The following is a 21210-nucleotide window of genomic DNA, read 5'->3' as shown; positions in this document are numbered from 1 at the left end:
TCTGCGTTGCGGAAGTGGGCGGGGCCTCCGAGATCCCTGCCGGGAGGAAGGGAGCCGTTGGGGGCGGGGAAGGGGCTGGGCGAAGGTGAGCCGTGGGCCGAGCTCCTGTCGGTCGTGGAGTTTCCGTAGACTTACTTATCCGGAGCTTTCCTGGGGCGGCTTGGAGTGTGGGACCAGTACAGCTTGTTGGGTCTGGTGGCCTAAAGGAGGCTGGGGAGCAAAGTCTTAATTGAGTCCATTTTCTTAAAAGGTACGCCACAGACGATTTTACGATTTTGTGGACCCCTTTTCCTGACCCCTAATCTGTATCCTATTACCTGTCTGTACAGGCATCTCAAGGATCTGTGAGTCCATGTGACAGATTCTTAGCGATGAAAGAAGCCACACGCACAGCCCCCACGTACCAGCCGGATCCTCTTTCTGGACTTCTCTGGAAGCGGCTCCGTTTCCCGCGGCTGGCTTTTGCTGCAGGGTTTCCAGGCGCTGCCCTGGAAATCGCCACTGGCAGCAGCGATTTCCACGTGGAGAGTGGTTTTACCCAGGGCTTTGAACCCGTTGGTTCCGGTTCAGACCCCTGCTGTGAAGTTGCTTTTACACCCCCACCCACCCATTTCACCCCAGGTATTCTGAATCAATCTACATTTTAATGAGATCCTTAGGTGATTCTTACATAATAAAGTTTGAGAACTACTGCTCAACTGGTGGTTCTCACAATTGGTTGCTAACCAGCACCATTAGCATCAACTGGAAGCTTATTAGACATGCAGATTCTCAGCCCTGATTTTACTGTTCCCGTACCCGCCCCTCTCCTCTATGTAGGTTAAAGCCTGGATAGGGGGCAACTGATTAATTTAATGGCTCGTACATTCTTTTTCTGCCCCTCTTAAATGTTGGGGTTTCAATCCTCTGCCCTCCTTGCACTCTGAACACTCTGATTCTTGAATCAAATGCCATAACTTCCTCAATCTTTTACTTCTTATGTAAATCCGTTCTGCCTAGGTATTCTCATTACCTGTAAATTATCCATGCAGTTCAGGCCAGAAACCTTGGAGTCAGCTTGGATGTCTTTCTCACCCTTCACATCCCTTTCATTACCAGGTTAATTTTTTTTTTTAATTGTGCTTTAGGTGAAAGTTTACAGCTCAATTTCTCCTTCAAAAATTCATACACATACTGTTTTGTGACATTGGTTGCAATCCCCACAATGAGACAGCATGCTCCCCCTTTCCCTGTGTCCATTTGTGCAGCTTCTGTCCCTTCCTGCCTTCTCGTCCTGCTTTTGGACAGAGCTGTCCATTTGGTCTCATATATTTGATTGAACTAAGAACCACATTCCTCACCTGTGTTATTTTTTGTTTTGTAGGCCTGTCTGATCTTTCAAAGGTGGGCTTTGGGAATGGTATCAGTTCTGGGCTGGCAGAGTGTCTGGGGCCATACTTTCAGGGGTTCCTCCATTCTCTATCAAACCTATAAGTCTGATCTTTTTATGTGAATTTGAATTCTGTTCTACATTTTTGTCCTGCCCTGCCCAGGACTCTGTGTTGTGATCCCTGTCAGGGTGAGATTACCAGGTTAATTCTCTTTAATAAATATCTCTTAAATCCATCCTTTTCCATCTCTCCCGCCACTGTTCTTGATTAGGCCCTCAGGGTCTTTTACCCTGCAGTAACCTCCTAACTATCCTACTCTCCAGTCTGTCCCCCAACGCCGTGGAAGCTAGTTGTGCTCTGCTCACATCCTGCAGAAGCTACTCACTGTACTGCATAAAATCCAAACTTATGGTGACGCATAAAGGACCAGGGACCTCTACTTTTCCACCATCATCTCCCTTCACTTGTCCTTAGCCAAAGCTTCTTAAGTCTTCGGGCCGGCTCTCTAGTGGCTTATTTAAATAGGCTGTTTCCCTTCACTTGAAATGCCCTTCCCTGACCTGTCTACCCTCAAGATGGGGCCTAAGTGTTACCTTCACCAACAGTTTCTCTTTACCTCTCTTTTTAGCCTTCCCAAGTGTTATGGATTGAATTGTATCCCCCAGAAGTGTGTTAACTTGGCTAGGCCGTGATTCCGAGTATTGTGTGATTGTCCACCATTTTGTCATCTGATATGATTTTCCTATGTATGTTAATGAGGCAGGATTAGAGGCAGTGATGTTAATGAGGCAGGGTTCAATCTACAAGATTAGGTTATACTGTGAGTCAATCTTTTTTGAGATACAAAAGAAGTGAGCAGAAAGACAGGGACCTCATGCCACCAAAAATGATGAACCAGGAAGGGAGCACATCCTCCAGACCCAGGGTTCCCGTGCCGAGAAGCTCCTAGACTAAGGGAAGACTGATGACAAGGACCTTCCCCCAGAACCAACGAGAGAGAGAGCCTTCTGGAGCTGGCGTCCTGAATTTGGACTTCTAGGCTGAGAGAGAATAAATTTCTCTTTGTTAAAGCCATCCACTTTCTGTTATAGCAGCACTAGATGACTAAGATACCGAGTTAGGCAACTCTTTCGTTCCAGTGAAATCCTGTGCTGATTTCTATATTGTGATTATAATCCACATCGTAATCCCTGTGTATATGTCTGTTTTCCTCATCACAACCGAGATTCCACTGAGGACAGGGGCTGTGTCTCATAACAGTGTAACCCCAGCAGCTTGCAGTGTCTAGCATAAATTAAGCATTCAGAAAATGTTGGTTGAATCAACTGGGCCCAGAAACCATGTGTCTAAAGTAGTTTCAGGGCCGTAACCCTGTACCAAAATACCAGATAATCGTTTATGAGCATTTCCAGGGTATCAAGACAGGTGGCAATATCCTCTGCAATCCACTGTGGAATAAATATAAGAATGTAACTGCTTGTAAACAGAAAAAGTGTATTTTAGCTTAGAGTTCACAGAAATGCTTTACTCATCAATGGATTCAACAAATACTTACTGAATATCTGCTGTGTTCTATGTACAGTTCTAGAGACTTGAGATACATAAGAGAACAAAACAATGACTTCTGCCCTTATGGAGTTTAATATTCTAGTGGGGTTGGGGGAGGCAGACAGAAAACATGTGACTACATAATATGTTAGTAGGTAAAGATGCTATAAAGGGGTGAGGGGGCTGCAATTTTGAATACAACGGACAGGACAGGCCTGAGGAAGTGACTCTGGAACAAAGATTTGGAGTTGGAGAGAGAGTTAGCTATGAGGATATCTGGAAGCCTGCTGACGGAGGGAATGGCTAAGGGAAAAAGTTCCTAAGGCGTAGTGTTCCCGGTGTGTTCAAAGAACAAAGAGTCAGGTGTAGGTGAAACTGAGTGAGCTAGGGGAGACAGGGGATCAGAGATGAAACAAGAGGACAGGATCATGTAGGGCCTTGCCTGCTGGTGTAAGGACTTTGACTTTTACTGTGAGGCAAATGAGAGCAGGGTTTTGAGCAGATGAGTGACCCAGTCTTTTTTAAAAGGATCACTCTGCTCTGTTGAGAATAAACAGCAGGGAGGCAATTCAGAGGCTAGGAGACTAGCTAGAAGACTGCAGTGGTAATGCAGATTAAGAGGTGACAGCTTAGACCAGGGTGGTGCAATGGAGTAAAGCGTCATCTTTCCTTGTGTCCTTTCCCCTTCTTCCTTTCATTCATTATTTATTGAGCACCTACAGTGGTGTCAGGTATTGTGCTAGGTCTTCGCATATATTGGTGAGCAAGACTAACATAGTCCTTATCATCACAGAGCTTATATTCTAGTGAGGGGAAGATGGATAATCAAAATATAAATAAAATAACATAGTGCTAAGTTGCCTGAAAACCAAACCTGTTGCCGTAAAGAGACCCCTGTAGGACTGAGTAGAACTGCCCCATAGGGTTTCCAGGGAGCAGCTGGTGGATTCAAACTGCTGACCTTTTGGTTAGCAGCCAAGCTCTTAACCACTGCACCACCAGAAACAAGGATAGCGAGACTTCGTTTCACATACTTTGGACATGTTATCAGGAGGGATCGGTCCCTGGAGAAGGACATCATGGCTGGTAAAGCAGAGGGTCAGCGAAAAAGAGGAAGACCCTCAATGAGATGGACTGACACTATGGCTGCAACAGCGGGCTCAAGCTTAACAACTGTGAGGATGGCAAAGGACCGGCAGTGTTTCGTTCAGTTGCACATAGGGTCGCTATGAGTTGGAATTAACTTGACAGCACTTCACAAGTTGCCTGACTACATCAGAATGCTGTGAGGGTGAATAAGGGGAGGGGAGGACCACTACCTACTATAGCTAATGATTGGTAGTCTGTCTGAAGAGGGAACATTTAACCTGAGAACGGAAGAATGGAAAAAAATCTAGTAATATGATGAAGAGGAGTGGAGGAAGTTAGGGACAGTGGTCCAGGCAGAGGGGGTGTGTGCTAAGGCCCTGACGCAGTAGAGAGTTCTGTATTTCCTAAGAACTGAGTGGTGTAGCACAGTGAGCCAGGGGTAGGTGGCCATGAAGTGAGGTTGAAGAAGTAGATAAGTGTCTTGGTTTGGGTTTTAAGTGAGGTGGGACACCACTGTGCCATTTTAAGCAGGAAAGACTTGTTATGATCTAATAAACATTTTTAAAAAGTCACTCTGGTAATTGTGTGATGTCTTAGTTATCTAGTGCTGCTATAGCAGAAATACCACAAGTGATGGCTTTAACAAAGAGAAATTTATTCTCTCAGTCTAGAAGTTCAAATTCATGGTGCCCACTTTAGGGGAACGCTGCCTCTCTCTGCTGGTTCTGGGGGAAGGTCCTTGTCATCAATCTTCCCCTGGTCTAGGAGCTTCTCACCATAGGAACCCTGGGTCCAAAGGATGCGCTCTGCTCCCAGCGCTGTTTTTTTGGTGGGGGGAGGTCCCCCTGTCTCTCTGGTCATTTCTCTCTTTTATATCTCAAAAGAGATTGACTCAAGATACAACCTAATCTTGTAGATTGAGTCCTGCCTCATTAACATAACTGCCTCTAATCCTGCCTTAAAAACATCAGAGAGATAGAATTTACACATATAGGAAAATCTTATCAGTTGACAAAATGGTGGACAATCATACAATACTGGGAGTCGTGGCCTAGCCAAATTGACCCACATTTGGGGCGGGGCACAATTCAATCCATAACGTGGGGAGTTTTATCAGAGAGGGGCAACACTGCAAGCGAGCAGACCAATTAGGAAGCTGTTGCAGCCCAGCATGAGATACTGATACCTTGGTCCAAGGTCATGGCAGCAGAGACGGAGGGGGGGGATTGCAGATATATTTAGGAGGTAGAAATGCCAACATTTGCTGATAGACTGGATATGGAGATGAAGAAGAAAGGAATCAAGTTATGAAGGATGACTTTCAAGTTTCTAGCTGCAGCAATTAGAGGGATGGATGGAGGGTGGCGCCATTTACAGAGATGCAGGTGCCTTTACAGAAGAGAACTACTTCCCCCAATAAAGTAGAGGACTTGGAGGCGTAGAAGTGATTTGGGATCATCAGCTGTGAGGTTTTAGGAGTGGAAGTGTGAGAGGGGAAGGAAAGTACTAAGTAGTTCTCAGAGGTTCGGAATGCAAGCTACTAAAAGCCGCATGGTAGGATCACCGGCCAATGTTGAATGTCCCTTTGAGGTTCGTGCTCATTTATCCATTTAAAGTGAAAACAGTCAATTTAGTTGTGGAATTTCCCTCAGCCAAGTTCCCTTTTCTATTTTCTATCTCCTAGCTATCCATAACTTGGCAACAAAATAAACATTTTAATTATTTGTTGAATATAATCCTGACGTTCCCTGTACTGATTCAAAATGGTAAATTTATTATATGGTGACTTGCATACAATTTAAAAAAAAAATACTTACTGAATTGAACTTAAGTGTTGAATTTTTCTTTGTAAAACATCCTCAAAACTAGAATTCCACTTGTGTGGTCTGAAAATTAACTTATTTGCTTAAAAAAAGATTTTTTTCCACAGCTTCTCAACTAGCTTAACATACCCACTGTCTGTTTTTCTTCTATTTTTCCCATTTCTTCTTAACATTTTCTAAGGTTGAAATAACTGCTCCTTACCTGTCAAGGAGTGATTCCAGGAAAGCATTTTTTACATTCAAAGATTATCCTGCCTTTAAAGAAAGTTGATGGAAACAACCCACATATCTATTGATAGTTGAATGAATAAACTGTAGTTTAGTTACACAATGGAATACTATACAGCAATCAAAGAAGCTGCTCCCCAAAACAATATGGATGACTCTTACATCACGTTGAATAAAAGAAACCCATTGCCATTGAGCTGCTGGCCTTTCAGTTCACAACCACTTAACCACTGTACCACCATAGATCCTTGGATGAAAGAAGTCACTCAAAAGAAAATATACAATATGATTCTATTTTTGTAAACTAAAAAAAAAAACTGACCTCAGGAAAAAGGTTACTTTTGAGAGGGAGAAAGTGGGGTGGGCTTATGGGATGGTGGTAATATTGTGTCTTGACTGGGTGATGTTTAAACAAGTGTGTTGACTTTAAGATAATCCATTATCTGACCCTTTTGATTGATAACTTTTTGTATTCGTTATACTTTAATAAAACAGCTTATTAAACAAGTTAAGCACAATTGCCCCTTTTTAAGAGTGAGCTTATTTAACCCCTAACTGCTACAGTAAATATCAAATAATAAATATATGCCTTAGCTCTCTATCATAGCCATTAGAGGGAAAGAGAATAGTGATAAGCTGAAGGTTAGTTAGAAGCTTGATGTCTTTCAGATTTGTATGAGGGTAAGAGCTTGTCATGGATTAAATTATGTCGCCCCAAAAATGTGTTTATTAACTTGGTTAGGCCATGATTCCCACTATTCTGTGGTTGTCTTCCATTTTGTGATTGTAACTTTATGTTAAAGTGGATTAGGGTGGGATTGTAACACCCTTACCGGGTCACATCCCTGAGCCAATATAATGGGAGTTTCCCTGGGGCGTGGCCTGCACCACCAAAAGGAAAGGGAAGCAGAGAGTGGGGAATTTCATACCACCAAGAAAGCAGCACCAGGAGCACAGCATGTCCTTTGGACCTGAGGTGCCTGTGCTGAAATGCTCCCAGACCAAGGGAAGACTGATGATAAGGACCTTCCTCCAGAACCTAGAGAGAAAGCCTTCCCCTGGAGCAGACGCCCTGAATTTGGACTTGTAGCCTACTGGACAGTGAAAGAATAAATTTCTCTTTGTTAAAGTCATCCACTTGTGTTATAGCAGCACTAGAATGACTAAAACAGAGCTAATTCAGAATTCTGGTGGCGCAGTGGTTAAGTGCTTGGCTGCTAACCAAAAGGTCAGCAGTTCAATTCACCAGCTGCTCCTTGGAAACCCTGTGGGGGCAGTTTTGTCTTATAGGGTCACTATGAGTCAGAATCAACTCAACAGCAACAGGTTTGGGTTTTTTTTGGCTTAAGGGCTAGTTCATTTACTAACAGAGCACTTTTTAAGGAAAACAGAACATTTAACCTTGACCTTAAGAGGTTAAGTTTATCGTAATTGTTATGTAAGGGTAAGCACTATCTTCTTGTCTGATAAATAGGAAAAATAAGCCACCTTTTTTTTTTTTTTAACTCAGTTATGCTTTTTCTATAAACTGATTTTTATTAAACACACACACACACACACACACACACACTGACTCACTGACTCACTCACTCACTAGCATTGAAGCTCTCTGGGCCTCATTTTCCTTATCTGTAATGTGAGGCTGTAGAACTAAATCAGGAATTCTTAATTTGGAATCCATGGATGGTCAGATACTTGAATTTTCTGAAAATGAAACCAAAAGTATATGTGGATTTTTTTTGGTTGATTGCCATAGATTTCATCTGATTTTCACAGAGGAAGAACCACAAAAGCTAGCTAACCTCTGAGGTCCCTTACAGCTCTGACATTCTAGGATCACTGGAAGATTAGGCTAATTTTCACGTAGATATAAATTACAGGTTTTCTCCAAGGCTGATTAGAAGAAGGGTAACTGTTTTGATCTGAATAGCAGGTAATTTTAAACTTCTTTTTTTTGTTTTTAATTTGTGTTTTTAAACAAGTTGAAATCAAAACTGTTAGATATCAGGGATTTTTTTTTTTTTTATAATTTTTATTGTGCTTTAAGTGAAAGTTTACAAATCAAGTAGATGTCAGGGATTTTTAAAACATTTTTAACTCTTAATCCTTCCGCCATCGCATATTACGTCCCCCTCAAAAGGTCTACAGCTGAGATCACAAGCTAAACACTACTAGTCTGAAAGGGAGACGAAGGCCAGTGCTGGCAAGGACAGTCAGTGGTCCCAACATGCTCACTGTTGTCCAGTGGACGTTTACTCCTCTCTCATACCATTCAGGGACATAGGACAAGTCAGAGGATCCAAGTGGAAGAGGACATGATAAAAAGGTGACGTTATTTTAGAATCCTGATAGCACCTCCTATCTGACAGCAACAAAAGCTCAATGATTATCTTTGTAACAGCATTGCCTTCTCTTAACAGCCCTTAAAGAGTATCGGCCTGATCCTAAGAGACTCTAAGCTCTAGGGCCTAAAAACCTTAAGTATCCCTTGTTACTTCCACCCACTTAGGTTTATGTGTTGCTGTTGAGTGAAATGGAAGGGCCTGGACCAAAACCAAACCCAAACCCAAACCCAGTGCCATCGAGTCGCTTCCGACTCATAGCGGCCCTACAGGACAGAGTAGAACTGCTCTGTACAGTTTCCAACGAGCGCCTGGCAGATTCGAACTGCCAACCCTTTCGGTTTCCAAAGGGCCTGGAGTAAGTACATTTAGTGTTTGGGAGGTGGAAGGCAGGGAGGGAGGGTGTTCAATGCAAATGTGAGGAAGGGCAGGGATTCAGAAAAGTTTCAGTTCTCAGATACACAATTCAAATATATAATCAAAAGACATGAGGGTGGGAAATCAGGGTCAGGCCTGAACTCTAAATTCTAGATTGCCTAAATTGAACCATCTGCCTTAAAATACATTTCTACCCTTAAAATTTTAAAGTAGCTAAGGAAAATTAATTAGGAATGTGATGAGATACTGGATATCCATTAGTGAGAAAGAACGCCATTTCGGGAGTTCTGACTTATAAAGCAAACAATATCAAAGAAACAAAAATAACACCTATTTTTAAAATTTTATATATAGTAGTACTTTTATTCAAAAGAATAAACTGTTTGACAAACTCTTAAATCACAAAGTTTGAACCAAACCGCCAATTCGCTACAACAACTCTGTGAGGTAGGTATCTGCACAGCCACAAGGGATCAACACAAGTCCTTTCTTCCCTTGTTCCACTCAAAAGCTGAGAATTGTAGAAGTTGAAACCACAGCTCTAGTGGGCAGTCAGAACAACTGTCTCACTTGTCTTGTTCCCCACAGAGCCGCCCAGTTTATTATCTGCTCCTGGGGTTGGACCATCTGTTTTTGCTTCAGTTACAATATTGTTTTATAAAAAATCCCAATTAACATTACTTTGATTTCTATGATCTTACTCTAAATCACAGAAGTAGTACTATGATATTTATAACACTGATTGACTCTACTTGCTTTAAATACTCTCTCAGACCCCTCTGCCTTTATTCCCAGTGACAAATGAAGATGACATAATAAGCAGGTGTGAAATTCTGAAATGTCAGCATGTTCCCTTTTCAGTTTCATAGAACTTCAGATCATACAGTGCTTTTGTATGTTACAAAGCTGGGTACAATACACCTCTACCAGGGAAGTCTTAGAAGGAATTTGAAAATATACAAAATTATCATACCCAGAAATGTGACACTTGGAGCGGAACACACACACAGAAAATAAAGTCCTTTCAAAACAGGACACTGCCATAGCCCGGGGCCAAATGGATAGTTGGTACAAAATGCATTTCTACACTGGTAAATGGCAAACAAATTCCCATTCATTTGTTTTCAAGTTGGTAACTGCAGCTGTGAAGTGTGCCAGCCACCTAAGTAGATGTTTGATTTGGATGCGCAGATTTGGGACTCATCAAGTCTTGATGTGTCAGAAACACCTAAGCCTGATGATGGACTAATGTCTTCTGAAACACTTCCACAGGACTCCCCTCGACCTGCCCCAGTTCCTCTCCTGCTCCCCACTTCATAATAACCTTCAGTATCAGAAAATTCTATCTAAACAACCTATGCTAGAATCTAAGAGTCTAATCCTAGTACAATCAATTATTTGTTCCATGGCTTTAGGCAAAAACCTTCCATCTGTAACATGGGGATTTTGTCTATGAAGAGGAAGGTGATGCTGTGGCTTGCTCACAAAATTGGCCTAAGAATAACATGAAAAATATGCGAGAGATTGCTTTAATTGTAGTATATTATGTTTAAGTATTCTTGTTTTTCTCTATAACAAGCAACAGCTTTGTTGTAGGCCTAAATTAGAAAACATTGTTATTGGTATTTCATCTAGCATCTCCTTGGTTGATGGCTAATCTGATTAATTTTAGAAAACCTGAGATTTTCTCTTACCTCACTATCCACACATAGTGACGCTCACAAATTAACGGGCAGTATAAAAAAAAAACAAAAAACAGTGATTGCAGTAAGGCACACACTGACTCCGGGCCATCACCTTACACTGGGCTGTCCTAAATTCACTAATGAACAATGCCAGATGAGGCTAACTAGGATCATATGGTACGTGTGGTATTTATCTTCCTCAAACTGAAAACTGCATAAGAGACCATTAGATACTCATGCGATAACCATCGGAAAAAAAACAAGGTAACTTTCTTATCCAATCACGTCAGATACATTTGCTCATTCTGCCAATATTCTTTAGACATAATTGATCTGGGCTACATGCTGCCATCTACAGACTGTATTATAAGTTTTCTGACTGAAGAACAAACCAATGAAATTGGTGCATTCTGTTACTAAAGTTGAAGCCCTGGGTTGCTAAAGTTAAGCCAGTAATTTCAAGTCAAATTTAAATGGTGTTCCTACTACCCCACCCCCAAGGGCTTTGATGCTCACAGCCATGAAGATCCGCTTTCCTCGGAAATGCACCGGACAACTATGTGCTTTTAGAACCATCCTTCCTTTTCACTGATAAAATCCCCATATCATAGGCCAAAGGTTTCTGCCTGAAGCCATGCAACAAATAAATGATTGAACTGGGATCAGACTCCTAGTAGTATCCCCCTGACAAGTTACTTTTATATGCTAATCATATGAAAGGACCAAACTGGTTTCTAAATGTCACAACTGTGAACATCAAGTGTCCTGACAGGAGATAAATATTTTTCATCTTGTTAAATTCTCCTATTGATTGAAACTTGTTCTGTGAACCGGAATATGAAATCAAATTATGAAGCTCAAGTTTCTCCCTTCAGCTTCAGCTGATAACAAAGAATTACGCCAGCATGGAAAAGCAGAACTGCTGCAAATGCACAAAACTTAGCTAATTCTAAAGGAAATACTGACTTCTTCTCAATATTATGTAGTATTTTATTGTAAAAAAAATATTTAGATGAGTTTCACAGCTATGTATTATAAAGATATCCACTGAGGAGGAGATACTGGATAAACTACAATAATCTGAGTTCTGGGAAATAGTTTTCATTTTATATCAAAAAGACATAAAACCATCCCTTTTTATATAGTTCCATATTTTCTCCAGAGACTTTACAGACAACACAGAATCAAGATCATTATAATTCTAAACTTAATATTAGAACCTATGACATGGTAATATTCCAGTTATATATTGCTAGGCATTTGTCAAATGATAATCAAATGTTTATCATACCATGGTTTTAAGCTTGTAAGATAATACCTGAACGCTTTACACTGCTGTGGGTTCTTCTGTTTGATTTTACACACTAATTCAAATATTCTGGTAACCCCATTTTTTTCATCTGTTTAACCTCTGCGTTATCACTTCTCGATACATAATAGAAATGTAAATAAGCAACAGAAAGATAACAAAGAAATCATCTAGAAAGCCTAGAATTCCAAACAAGGCTTCAGGTACAAAATCTAGAGGTGATATAAGATAGAAAAAAGCCCCCATTAAACAGAGTATTATCCTGACACGGAACATCCAGAAGAGGCCCCCGACGGAAAACATCTCCCTGAACGCGTGCCTCAGTAAAGTCGGTAGATCCATAATTCTTTCCAGAATCTGGTAGGGGGAAAAACAGGTATCGTGATTTGCTATCTCATGTGTAAGATTTCAAAATAATGGAATTTTTCTTAAATGTATAGAAAAACTCAGTTGAGGCTGTAGTTGATTAAACAATATGTTGTAATCAACAGTAGTGTAGCAGTGAAATGGATTCCTTCTTAGATAAAACACTTACTCTGCTTAGCTGGAATTTAAGCAAATTATTAATTGCCACGCAAAGATCTTCTGAACACAGGCCCTCCCCCTACGTAAACGTGATTAGGTTCCTGAACATGTAGGGGAACACACATGAATCACTAAGTTTTTACATAAATGAACATAAATTTTCACAGCTTGGACTAGTGTGATGGCTACAGTGAGACAGAGGGGTAGACCATTCAAAATATTTTTATGAGGTTAAAAAAATGACAGTGCTCCCAAAAAAGGGAAAGAAATGGAGTGATAAGACTTACTTTTACAGATCAGATGAGGGGAAGAGGGAGAGGAGGAAATCAAAGATGGCGCCCAGAGTTTTGGCTTGAGTAAATGTGGGCTGGGATAGAGTTTGCTATTTACTAAAGTGAGTAAGACTGAGAAAAGAATCCATTGAGTCAGGGAAGGCATCTGGAATTCATATTATGCATGTAAAGTCTGAGATGCCTACAGAACATCCTTGGAGATGTAAATTAAGCAGCTGGATCTACAAAGTCTGAAGCTCAGAGGAGAGGTCTGGGCTTTCCCTATCAATTTGTACTTCATATATTCTGGGTTGGGAGGTACATATGCAGTCACATACACACTTCTGGAATCACTGGTTAGATTTTTGAGAAAACTGTAAAGAGTCCACAAAACGCGGCAAGTTTTAATTTATCAAATGCTTCCTTTGGCGGGGAGATCAACTGTAGTAATTTTGTTTTCTTTAAAAACAGAATGATTTTTGAATAACTAAGATGACAGGCAAAAAAAAAAGACAAGGAAGGAGGCTTTTTTAACTTAGGTTACTAAAAGGAGCATTTCAGGTTGGGGAGGGGAGGGAAGAAAATGGAGTAAAAACAATTGTAAAACTCCCTCCAGAATTCTCAATTGTAAGTTTTCTTATGGACAAACGATGCTTCAGAATCACAACAGGAGCCAGGAAATTTCTATTTCCCTCCAATTTCCCCATTGCTTTTTTGCTGGTTTCTCTTGAGATTACTATAGTGTTTTGTTTTGCTTTAAGAAAGAAAACTGCTGTCCTTGGAAAGCTGTAACTCAGTGATTAACAAAAATGAAGGGAAAAAATCTAAAAACTTTATGCAACACACATTGGCAATTTTTCATGGCCAAAGAACACTCGTTGGTAAATCTCACTTCACAAGAGAAGCAGAATGGCTCCCTCTAGGTTTGTGTTTTTGCACCTTCCATTGTATTACTTACAGATCTCGGCTGTCCGGAGAATCTTCGGTTATAATCATTAATATCTTGACGCAATCGCACAACATCCTGAGTCTGGTCATCATCGCCAAATACTGTTAGGAGTAACGTTACCTGTATATTTGAGAAAAAATTGTTAAACCCTCCTTCTGTATCGTTCGTTTTTCCTGTTTTGTGTTATGACTCAATACAATGAGAAAAACATCTAAATTTATGTTTTACTCATTTCTTTAATAAAGGCAACACAGGGAAAAATGTAAGTTATAATATTATTGCCTTACAGTGAAATACATTGCAAAATATAAGTTGAACATCTAGAAAAAAAAAACGGACACTGTATCTAAGCACTGGTCCTAATATTGTCCTGTCCACACCATGGATAAATTCAGTAGATCAGCTATTTGAAGATAAAAGAATGATGAGAAAACATTCATGAGCAAAGTGAGATAAAAATACATTGTTATCACACTGAGAGGAAAATTTATAGATTTTTTTTGGGAGGCATTAAACATGCTAATTCCTTATTCTCACTGATATTTGAAACAGCTCTGAATGCTATCAGCCATAATACAAAGATTAAGTTATTGCAGGGACGAGCTCTCAGACGCCAATCCCTACTAGAATTAAGAAGTGGTACCCCTGACACTATTAAATATTACCTAATACTTTTCACCCTGCTGCCTCCACGGTGGTGGTGAGAAAGATACACAGCTGCCCCAGGATCTCAAATAAAGTAAATAAAGTTTAAAATACAACAACCCACATTTAAAGAAAAAAAAAAAAAAGATCAGCGATGAGCTGTGTAATGAGATAATGTTGGGAAGGAGAAGTGACAGGTTTAGTTTTAAATCATCCAGTTACTGCTTTCAATAGCTGCTTCGTCAGCTATAAAAACCAGGGCTTCCCACCGCTCAGACGCTTTCCCAACAGCTCAACAAAGAAGTGACTGAGAGCAAGCGGTGGTGGGAACAGCAGGTACAATAGCTCTTCCTTCGCAAAGTTGGAATAAAAATGCATTTGTTCAATAAACATTAATTGATCACTTACTATGAGTCAGGTACTGTGCTAAGTGCTAGGTATACAAAAAAATGAAGACATGGACCTGCCCCTTGGTAACCACAATATCCAAGAGAGAAGCGGAGGCAGGCCCGTTATAAAGTATTGTGGCAGGTGTTAATAATGATGGTATGCAAGCAAGTACCTCCCCTGCCTGGGCTGTCCAGAAAGCGTGAAACTTAACCTAGGCCTAGTACTGTTTGTGTGTTAGTGTTTGTGTTTGGGGAGAAAAGCAGTGAGCCTGTTACAGTCAGAGGCAGCAGCCTGTGCATTGTTACTTCCATGACCATTTGCTAAAGCAGCCCAATGAAACAGGAGGTGGAGCAGGTACCTGCCATCTGCCTTGCCTCTAGGATGAATTCCCCTAGAGTCAGGGAACCAACTGCTATTCTATTAAAACAAGTTTATCTCCGCCTTACTAGCCCCTCTAGCCTCAATTATAGATAGGAGAAAGGATACCACCTGCTAATACACATATGCCCTATGAAAAGCCATGGGTAGAGCCAAGGAGAGGGGGCAGGTGGCAAGACTGTAATGCAAGACCTGCTGCCTGGTCTCAGTGCACTGGTAGATGGCAAAAGATGATGAGAAGTGGAACTGGCAAATAAGTGCCAGTGTTGACTGCTGGGGTCACTCATCAAATCAGCCAGAGAGACAGCACATACACACAAAAAAATCAACGTTCCTCCTAAAAATGTGGTAAAAAGTCCAGTGTAAAAGGGGCAGGATTTGGGAATGTAGAAGCAAGAAGAGAAAGACCTGAATCTCACTCCCTGCACCGAAGAAGGCAGGCAAATGAGAGAAGTGAATAGGCAGAAAAAACCTGAAAGAAAGGTATATATGTGTGTATTTAACAATATAAACTTTATGGTTTTAATTGTATAAAGTTCAAATATCTGGCAAAATTAAACAATAACATTTAGAGATGCATGTGGAGGTAATAAAATGATAAAGAACATCAAAGAAATGCTTACCATAAAAGCCAGTATAGTGGTTACGGAGGTACGGAGGGAGGGAGTTCAGATTTGGAAGGGATCTTCAACTGGGGCTTCTAGGGCTGAGGGCAATTTTCTGTTTCTTCATTTGCGTGGTGGTTACTGGATAATTCATTGAGTAGTACTTTTTCGTTTTGTATGTTTTTCTGTATATGTTATATTCCATGAAAATTTTTTGAAAAATTGTTTCTTCTATCATTTTTTTTAAAATTTTGATTTCTGAGGGTTTATATCTTTATAAAATTCCCTTTACTATTGTTTCAGTGGGGTTTCAAGAGGCAGCAAAAGTAAATACATGCACTCAATTTGACATCTTTACTTAGAAGCCATCTATCCTTTTTAGGACTTAGTTTTGCATACTGGAAGACTTCCTAAGGAAATGCTATCTTTTTACATGTTCATAACTTGTTACTGGGAATGTATATATTTTATTTTAAATTAAAAATAAGTATAATAGGAAGTTTTGAAAAACTGTGTATGGCCCTGTAGGACACAGTAGAACTGCCCCATAGAGATTCCAAGGTGCATCTGGTAGATTCGAACTGCCAACCTATGGGTTAGCAGCCATAGCACTTAACCACACCGCCAGGGTTTCCCTATGACTGACAGCAGGTCCTATTTTGATATATTTATTAATTAAGAAACCAGGAACTTGGGTTTCTCAGATTGTTTAATATTTTCTTTTTCCAGTTTGTCAAAGAAATTGACAAAATGTGACACATTACAGTTTTCTCACTGTGCTGACCTTTAGTCTTCAGATTTAGGTTTACCCAACTTACTGCCTCCCTTCTGAGGTAGCTTCTACGTATACTAACCGTAATGTTCCAGCCTGTTCTGGACAGTGCAATATGAATATGTCTCCAACAGAACTGGAATGTTATAAAAAAAATTATTTTTCATCATTTGATGTTATCTGAAGCTTTGCTGAAAAACAGCAGCTTTAAAAGAAATAAAAAAGGAAAGGAAGTTTTGTTTCAAACCGAGTACATGTAAGTATATTTTTATGCCTGATTAGTTATTCTTCTGCTGGTACAACAAGACTTGTTAGAATGTTGGGGGGATTCATTTATCAGTTGTTTTTCACTAAAATAATAATCTCAAAAGGGAATTCCTCCTTTTTTAAGTTTATATCTTAAAGGTAGACAAAAAAAAAAAGGAGCAATATCATAACAGCTTTGGATAAGCAAAGTTCTGCTAAAAATATCAAAATAATTCAAAATTTAGATAAACTATAAAATGTATTACGGTAACTAGCATAAATGATGCCTTCTGGATACACATTACCGTTTGTCTGCAGATTGGACAACTGATGGCCCCAAGCCACGTACCGTACCGCCAGTACGCAATAATGCAGGTACCTAGTGGGAAAACACAAGACTGATGTTTGAAAGTCCATATATCCTGAGTATGCTTCAAATATCAGTAATGTTTTAACAGTCTCACCTTATTTAAAAAATACTCTTTAGTTCAAACAACCAACGCCTCAAAATTGTATGCAAATTCAAATCTAATAACATTCTCAGTCACTGAAAAAATATTTTTATTTAAACTTCCAGTTAAGCTACAGACATTTTTATATGATCAAAAGCAAGCATGTATTTCAGTATAAGAAAATAAATCAATATAAATATACCACATTAATAGAACAAAGGAAGAGAGTCACAGGATCGTCTTCATTGGTACAGAAAATGCATTTGACAAAACCTAACACCTTTCATGATAAAAACGCTCCACAAACTAGAAATAGAAAGAAAATTCCTTAATATGATAAAGAGCATTTATGAAAAACCCACAGGTAACATCATACTCAGTAGAAAAAGACTGAAAGCTTCCCACCAAAGGTCAGAACTAGTACTGGAAGTTCTAGCCAGAGCAATTAAGCAAGAAAAAGAAATAAAAAATATCCAAATGGAAAAGGAAGAAGTAAAACTATCTCTATTTGCAGATGACATGACCCTACCACATTTGTATTTCTGTAAGTGTGCTCTGCTAAATTTTTTTAACAGCAATGTGTGGAAAAGGATTGGCATGGAGGTGTTTGTGAGGATGCAGCCAGCAAACCAACACAGAGAGCACACGTTATTTGCATAAAAATATGGTGTGTGTGTGTATATATATATATATATATAAAAACCCCAAAGAATCCACAAGACAACTATTAGAGCTAATAAATATATTCAGCAAAGTTTCAGGGTACAAGATCAATACACAAAAACCAGTAGTTTCTACACACTAGCAATGAACAATCTGAAAAGGAAATTAACAATTCCATTTATAATAGCATCAAAAAGAATAAAATACTAAGGAATAAATTTAACCAGGGAAGTGAAAGTCTTGTGCAATGAAAACTATAAAATATTGATGAAAGATGAAAAAAGACTTAAATAAATGGAAAAATATCCTATGTTCGTGGATTGGGAAACTAAATATTGTTAAGATGTCAATACTACCCAAAGTGATCTACAGGTTCAACACAATCTGTATCAAAATTCCAACAACCTTTGCAGAAATGGAAAAGCCAATCTTCAAGCTTATGTGGAATTCCAAGGGGCCCCGAATAGTCAAGACAATCTTGAAAAAGCAGAACCAAGTAGGAAGAGACACTTCCTGATTTTAAAATGTAAATCTGCAGTAATCACAATAGTGCGGTACTGGTATAATGACAGATCCACAGACCAGTGGAATAGAACTGAGAGTCGAGAAATAAACTAATCCATGTATGGTTAACCGATTTTTGACGAGGGTGCCAAGTCCATTCAGTGAGGAAAGATCAGTCTCTTCAATTAATGGTGCTGGGACAACTGGACCTCCACATGCAAAAGAATGAAGTTGGACCCATACCTCATACCATGTATGAAAATCAACTCAAAGTGGACCAAGGATCTAAATGTGACAACTAAAGCCATAAAACTCTTAGAGGAAAATGAAGGGATAATGCTACAAGACCTAGTTTTTGACAACGGATTCATTGATATTCTTAGATTCTTAAACACCAAAAGCATGAGCAACAGAAGACAAAATGGACTTCATCAAAATTAAGAACTTTTTTGCCTTTTCTTTACCAAGAAAATGAAGAGAACTCACAAAATGGGAGAAAATATTTGGTAACCATGTGTCTGACAAGGGCTTAATATCTAGAATACGTAAAGAATTTATCAATTCAGCAACAAAAAGACAAACAATCCAATTTAAAAACAGACAAAGGACTTGAATGGGCATTTCACCAAAGAAGATACACAAATGGCCAATAAGCACATAAAAAGATACTTGATGTCATTAAACCAAAAACTAAACTCATTGGGGTCGAGTTGATTCTGACTCATAGTGACCCTACAGGACAGAGTAGAACTGCTCCATAGGATTTCCAAGGAGCAGCTGGTGGATTTCATCTGCTGACCTTTTTTTGGTTAGCAGCCTGAACTTTCAACCACTATGCCACCAAGGCTCCTTATGTCATTAGGGAAATGCAAATCAAAACCAAAATGAGATACCACATCATTCCCGCTAGGATGGCTATTACCAGAAAAATGGTAAATAACAAGTGTTGGAGAGAATGTGGAGAAACTGGAACCCTCATTCGTTGCTCGTGGGAATGTAAAATGGTGCAGCTGCTGTGGAAAGCAGTTTGGCAGTTCCTCAAAAAATTAAACATAGAATTACCGTAACCCATTAACCAATTGCCGTCGAGTCGATTCAGACTCATAGCGACCCTACAGGAGAGAGCAGAACTGCCCCATAGAGTTTCCAAGAAATGCCTGGTGGAGTTAAACTGCTGACGTTTTGGTTAGCAGCCACAGCACTTAACCACTACGCCACCAGGGTTTCCACCGAATTACCGTATGACCCAGCAATTCCACTCCTAAGTATATACTCAAAAGAATTGAAGCAGTGGCTCAAAGAGATATTTGTACAGCAATATTCGCTGCAGTGTTAATTAGGGTAGTCAAAAGGTAGAAGCAAAGCAAATGTCCATCAACAGATGAATGGATAAACACAACAGAGAAACACACACACAATGGAATATTACTCAGCCATAAAGAGAAACGGACTTCTGATATAGATTATGATACGGATGAGCACTGAAAACATTAGCCTAAGTGAAGTAAGTTACGACTCAAAAGAACAAATACTGTATGATCTCACTTACGTGAAATATGTGTAACAGGCAAATGCAAAGGGACAGGTATATTAGTGGTTACCAGGCGCTGAGGAGAAGGGGGAACGGGAGTTACTGCTTAAAGGACACTAAGTTTCTGTTTGGGATAATGAAAAACTCTGGGAATGGAGAGCGGTGATGTTTCCACAGCGCGGTGACCGTGACTAGTATCACTGCATTGTACACTTAAAAGCAGTTGAGATGGCACGTTTTTTGTAATATATATTTTACCACAATTAAAAAAAAAAAAGACAAGCATGCATTAACTGTGGATGCTGAGGCCAAAGAGAAAGTACTACATTCCTTATGTAAAATAAAATAATTAAACAGCACTGTAAATATGACAACCAACAAATCACAGTATAAAATTTCTGCTCCAAATTTAATATATATGCTACGCTTTTTTTTCTTTAAGAGTTTTAAAAAACAAAATTTTAAAGTATCAACTAATAATAATTGAGTAGTATAAGCAAGGAAACCCAGGTGGCATAGTGGCTAAGAGCTATGGCTGTTAACCAAAAGATCGGCAGTTCGAATCCACCAGATGCTCCCTGGAAACTCTATGGGGCAGTTCTACTCTGTCCCATAGGATCGCTATGAGTTGGAATCCACTCGACGGCAACAGGTTAGTATGGGCAAGGAACCAAAGGATACAAAGATTACTTGCTCCTTGCCCTAAAAATTGTTTATAATCTAGTTCACTAATTAAACCAACTCTTGTACTGGATGGGTTTTATTATTATCTTTTTTTTCTTGAAGGTACTCATTAGTAGCAAAAACCTAAAGGTGGCCAACACAGCCTATATGACCTCAAAGAGTGGTAGATGAGCTAAGTGTATAAGCACTAAACTTCCGGCCAGTAACAGATGAAGAAGGAATGTTTTCAAATATTATCTGATATTTAAGAGGCTAATTCATTTTCTTCTTTGGAGGACCCTCCTTCTCCAACCACCAAGGGCCAACTGTGAATCTTAACTATAGTGCTTCTGATCTTCCTTCTATTGGTCCAAGGATCTTCTCTACATTCCTACTCTTGCCTTGACAACCTAGCTTAGTCCTCCTGTGTCTCTTAGTCTAGATTCCGCCAGATCAAACTGTATTCAGAATTAAGCAATGACTATCAAATTGAGGAGACCACGGTGACCCACTTAATTAGGGGGTAGTTCGATCTTGAACTGCGTAACGGTAACTCTAAGTACAAAAGGAGAACAGAGAGGGAGACCTCTCTGGGATGCATTAAAAAGAGTGTAACTTGAGAGGAGAGAGGATTTGAACTGAACTTTGTAGGATGGGTGAGATTTGGGTAGTCAAGACACTGGCAGGAGAATGCTCCAGGTTATGGGAACAGCAAGGGCAAACAGCAGAAGCAGATGTAAATGGAGTCAGAAGAAACTGGTGAACAAACAGATGGGCTAGGCAAAGGCTGTCCCAATTATTTTTATCTGCTATCCTTACCTACTCTGACAGAGTGCTGTGTCA

General features: G+C 39.7%; 1 protein-coding gene and 1 long non-coding RNA gene across 6 annotated transcripts in view; one reads left to right on the top strand and one right to left on the bottom strand.

The window, feature by feature from the left end:
* The first annotated feature begins 22 nt into the window (after positions 1-22).
* LOC135228249 (uncharacterized) lies at positions 23-11634 on the top strand. The gene is made up of 2 exons (XR_010318642.1): positions 23-250; positions 330-11634. It is a non-coding gene; the product is annotated as an uncharacterized LOC135228249 (long non-coding RNA).
* Positions 11576-21210, bottom strand: part of RNF170 (ring finger protein 170) — a 27374-nt gene continuing 17739 nt past the window's right edge. For all 5 annotated transcript variants that reach the window (XM_010592421.3, XM_003412497.4, XM_010592422.3 and 2 more), the window contains 3 exons: positions 16860-16933; positions 13528-13638; positions 11576-12129 (listed from right to left, as the gene is read on the bottom strand). In XM_010592421.3, the coding sequence (XP_010590723.1) occupies positions 11860-12129; positions 13528-13638; positions 16860-16933 (455 nt within the window). In that variant the 3' untranslated portion in view covers positions 11576-11859. The remainder of the gene's footprint in view (positions 12130-13527; positions 13639-16859; positions 16934-21210) is intronic.

This window comes from Loxodonta africana, chromosome 19, assembly GCF_030014295.1.
Source record: "Loxodonta africana isolate mLoxAfr1 chromosome 19, mLoxAfr1.hap2, whole genome shotgun sequence".
Taxonomy (NCBI): Eukaryota; Metazoa; Chordata; class Mammalia; order Proboscidea; family Elephantidae; genus Loxodonta; species Loxodonta africana.
Note: the sequence above shows the minus strand (reverse complement) of the source record. Positions and strands in the feature narration are given on the sequence as shown.